This window comes from Humulus lupulus, chromosome 6 (assembly GCF_963169125.1).
Source record: "Humulus lupulus chromosome 6, drHumLupu1.1, whole genome shotgun sequence".
NCBI classification, from domain to species: domain Eukaryota; kingdom Viridiplantae; phylum Streptophyta; class Magnoliopsida; order Rosales; family Cannabaceae; genus Humulus; species Humulus lupulus.
Window position 1 is genome coordinate 15167353 of NC_084798.1, and position 3883 is coordinate 15171235.

General features: G+C 37.3%; 1 protein-coding gene across 1 annotated transcript; it reads right to left on the reverse strand.

Moving 5' to 3' along the window:
- Nucleotides 1-281: 281 nt before the first annotated feature.
- On the reverse strand, nt 282-2350 carry LOC133784739 (tryptophan N-monooxygenase CYP79A68-like). The gene is made up of 2 exons (XM_062224016.1): nt 1266-2350; nt 282-920 (listed from the first exon to the last, which is right to left on the reverse strand). The coding sequence occupies exons 1-2, from the start codon at nt 2253-2255 to the stop codon at nt 282-284; spliced, it is 1629 nt and encodes a 542-aa protein (XP_062080000.1). The 5' UTR covers nt 2256-2350.
- Between the last annotated feature and the right edge of the window lie 1533 nt (nt 2351-3883).

Genomic DNA, 3883 nt, shown 5'->3' on the forward strand with positions numbered 1-3883 from the left:
AGTTTACAGTACCGAAATCTAGGTTCAAACATGTTACTTTCCACGCGCATAAAAAAAATTAGTCATGCGTGCAATAACATGTTTGAACTTAGTTTTCGGTAGTGTAAACTATTCGGAATTTTCTGAAAATTTGCAGAGTGCTCTAAATAGCTACAATATACACGGTCATAAAAAAATCGCGTCAAAAACTGTTCACAGGTCAAGAACACTGAGAGCTCCACCGGTAGGGCTTAAAGTCCCTACAGGAGAATTCCCCTAAAAATATATATTAAATAATTATATTAATATAAATTCAAATTCAAATAGAGAGAGTGATTCAAGCGAGGCTTTGCGTGGGCATACAATGGCGTAGCCTTAAACTGAGAGTTGCCCTCTCCACTCCTCAAATCTATCTTCTCCATTCCTTGTGGAATCTTCCATGTGAAACACTGCAACAGTCTTCCCAAAAGCATAACAGTCATGTTCGTCCCCAGCTCCATTGCGATGCACCCTCTCCTCCCTGTCGTGAAGCTCACGAACCGCAGCTCAGTCTCCCCCAAGTCACACTTCTTATCCGGAAGATGGCAGTCCGGATTGAAGCGCAAGGGCTGATCCCATACAGCCGGGTTGCGGCCGAGGCCGTGGCGGCTGAGGAGGACGTGACTTCCCTTGGGAATGAAGTAGCCAGCGACTGTGCAGTCGGCGGTGGAGAGATGAGGGACGTTGAAGGCGGTGACCGGGTGGAGGCGGAGAGCTTCTCTTAGGCAGGCCACAAGGTAAGGGAGTTGGGGGATGTCACGCTCTTGGAGGAGTTTGCCATTGCCAACCACTCTGTCGATTTCTTCAGTTGCCTTTTCAAGCATCTCTGGCTGGTTCAACATCTCCGAGAGTGCCCACTCTGCTGCATTGTATGGATTGTCTATTCCTGCTACAAACAATTCCTGCATTTCCATACAAATTATGTATTAGCTAGTAACTCTTATTATTGACATGTTACCATACATATTAGTGTGTATATACATTATAGAAATATGTACGTAATCATTATCATGCATTATTCTCATTTGATTCTTTGTGAGTATATTAGTAACATGAATTAGGTTTGATATTCAAATTCTTATAGCTAGCAAGTTAAAGTGCATCTGTCTTTTCATATTAAATATATATGGTTTAATCAAATCCTTAAAATATATCTATAAATATATGTATATATATACTGAATTGTACGCCACCAGTCCCCTTAGCAATTCTCATAAATATATGTACATATATACGGATGAACACACCGTGACTTGTGCTCGGATTTCATCGTAGGACAAAAGCGGATTCCCGTCAGAATCTTTGAGCAAGATGAGAACATCAAGCAGATCTGAAGGTTGCTTCTTGGCCTTATCGTCCTCTCTCCACTCTCGAATTCTCTCGCTGATTAACGAGTCTTGGTGCTTGTTGATCACTTTTATGGCTTCACGAACTGTCCTCTGATTACCATCCAAGTCAAACCACCGCAGCCATGGCAGAATGTCCGACACAGAGTAGGCATAAAGGTGTGACAGCACAGTAAGCACAGCCTCCACTTGCTCTTCCTCTTCCTTCCCAGGCCCACCATCCTCTCTTCCCTTCCCAAAATATCTTCTACCGAACACTATTCTCCTCATTACCCCAGCCGCGTACTGCTTCGCGGCAACTCTCACATCCACCACTCCTCCATCTCCACCGCCACTGCTAGCCAAGACCTGGTTATAAACGAACCGAACCAGATCATCAGCTTCCTCGGTTCTCTGCTGGAGAAGCCAAGCGAGCTTAGAGCGGTTGAAGAGCTCGGACACCAGAACTCTCCTCATCTTCTTCCACTGGCTGCCGATGGGAGTGAGGATAGTGGTCTTGTAACCGCGGCTTAATAGAGAACTGGCCGCCGTGTGGGGTCTGGAAGCGAACACTGCGTCGTGTTTCTTCAAGAACTCTCTGGCTATCTCTGGAGAGGTGACAATGATGAGATGAGTGGCCGTGCCGAGGCGGATAGAGGCAATGTCTGTGTTCATCTCCTTCATGAGACTGTGGATCCACTGGTACGCCGGTCTGTTCCGCAACATTTCCGGAATATTTCCGAGGATCGGCCATGGGGAGGGACCTGGAGGAAGAGTAGTAGCAGCAGTAGGCTTCTTATTATTACTACTGATAATAAGTACTAGATTGACGATCAAGTACTTGAGAAAACATAACAGTAATACTGTCTTCATTATGGGGAATAGCAGTAAAATTGGAATTAGGAACCCCATTTGTGTAGGAAGTTATAAGAATAATAATGATAAGAAGAAACGTTGTATATATCATTATAATTAATTACCCGTACAACTAGGGATGATGATGAACAGTATTAAGGGGGAGATCTAGCTAGAGAGAGCTGTGAAATAAGAATTGGTGTGTAGTATTTTTATAGTGTGTGTGCTATAGATATAGCCTCTTGAGCTAGGACGCGTGCATGGAGAATTGCTATAAGAGACGACACTAAACACAACAACGTAATGATATTGGGCCACGATAATCCGCTGCATACATATATAATTTATGTACAATTTTGTAATAGATAATTAAAATAGGATAAATAATTTGAGAATTTTATTTAAATAAAATATTTGATGCATATAATTGATTTAAAACTTCTATTTTTTTTATTGAATAAAACTTCTAATTTAAAATCTATAGAAGAAAAAAAAATCAAACTTTTTTAAGAGATTCATTAGATAAACTAAATTAGATTCCCATATTCAAAAATAAAATATAATCTTTCTGCAAAGTTATACCTAACAATAATGATAAAAACAACACTTACGTATTTATTAGCTAGGACGCTCATCATTTACATATTAATTTTCTATTAAAAATTCTATATTATCCAAAAACAAAAGTAAAAAGTATATTTTTTTTCTTGCTTTTTAAGTTAAATTGAATTTGTACTTATTTGTCATCTTATTCTAAAAATATTATAGTTCATTTTAATTTAGGAGCATACCATTTATAGATTGAGAAGAGGCTTCTCATTCTCAAAAGTTTATTTACAATTGTCGTGTGTATATATAGAGGGGAATTCTCTTATAGGAGCTTCACTTTAAGTCCTACCAGTGAGACTCTCAGTGTTCTCGATCTTTGAATAGTTTTTGGCGCGAATTTCTTTTATGACCGTGTATATTGTAGCTATTTAGAGCATTAACGCGATTTTCAGAAAATTCCGAATAATTTATGGTACCGAAAACTTGGTTCAAACATGTTGCACTCGTGACTAATTTTTTTTTATGCGCGTGGAACTCAATATGTTTGAACCTAGTTTTCGTTACTGTAAACTATTCGAAATTTTCTGAAAATTTGCAGGATGCTCTAAATAGTTACAATATATACGGTGATAAAAAAAAAATCACGCCGAAAACTATTCACGGGTCGAGAAACACTGAGAACCCTACCAGTAGGGCTTAAAGTGAAGCCCCTATAAAAAAATTGTCATATATATATCTTTTATATATATATATATGACCCTCTTAATGATTACTATCCGATTAATTTAATATTAATCATTAAATTAAGATCAATAGTCTATATTTATAATGGTTAATTAATATTTTTAAAAGTAAAATTTAATTTTTTTAATTTTTTATAAATACTACCTAATTACATGACAGTCACATATTTATTAAATTAAAAAATTAAAAAAAAGATTATTTAAATATTATAAATAAAAATTCAAAATTAATGTACCTATTAGTAACTTTAAGTACCAAATTAATATAATGCTATCTTGTAATATTATCAACAACGACACAAGCACCTTCGGATATGTTTAGTAACAGAGCCGTAAACAAGAATACAATTTTCACGTGAAACTCGACATATTGGATTTTTCTTATCAGATTTT

Excerpts from the sequence above, each read along its gene's own strand:
- LOC133784739 (XM_062224016.1), bottom strand. The coding sequence starts at position 2,255 with ATGGGGTTCCTAATTCCAATTTTACTGCTATTCCCCATAATGAAGACA. Across the intron at positions 921-1,265 it reads AAATCCGAGCACAAGTCACG|GAATTGTTTGTAGCAGGAAT; the intron begins GTGTGTTCATCC and ends ATGGAAATGCAG.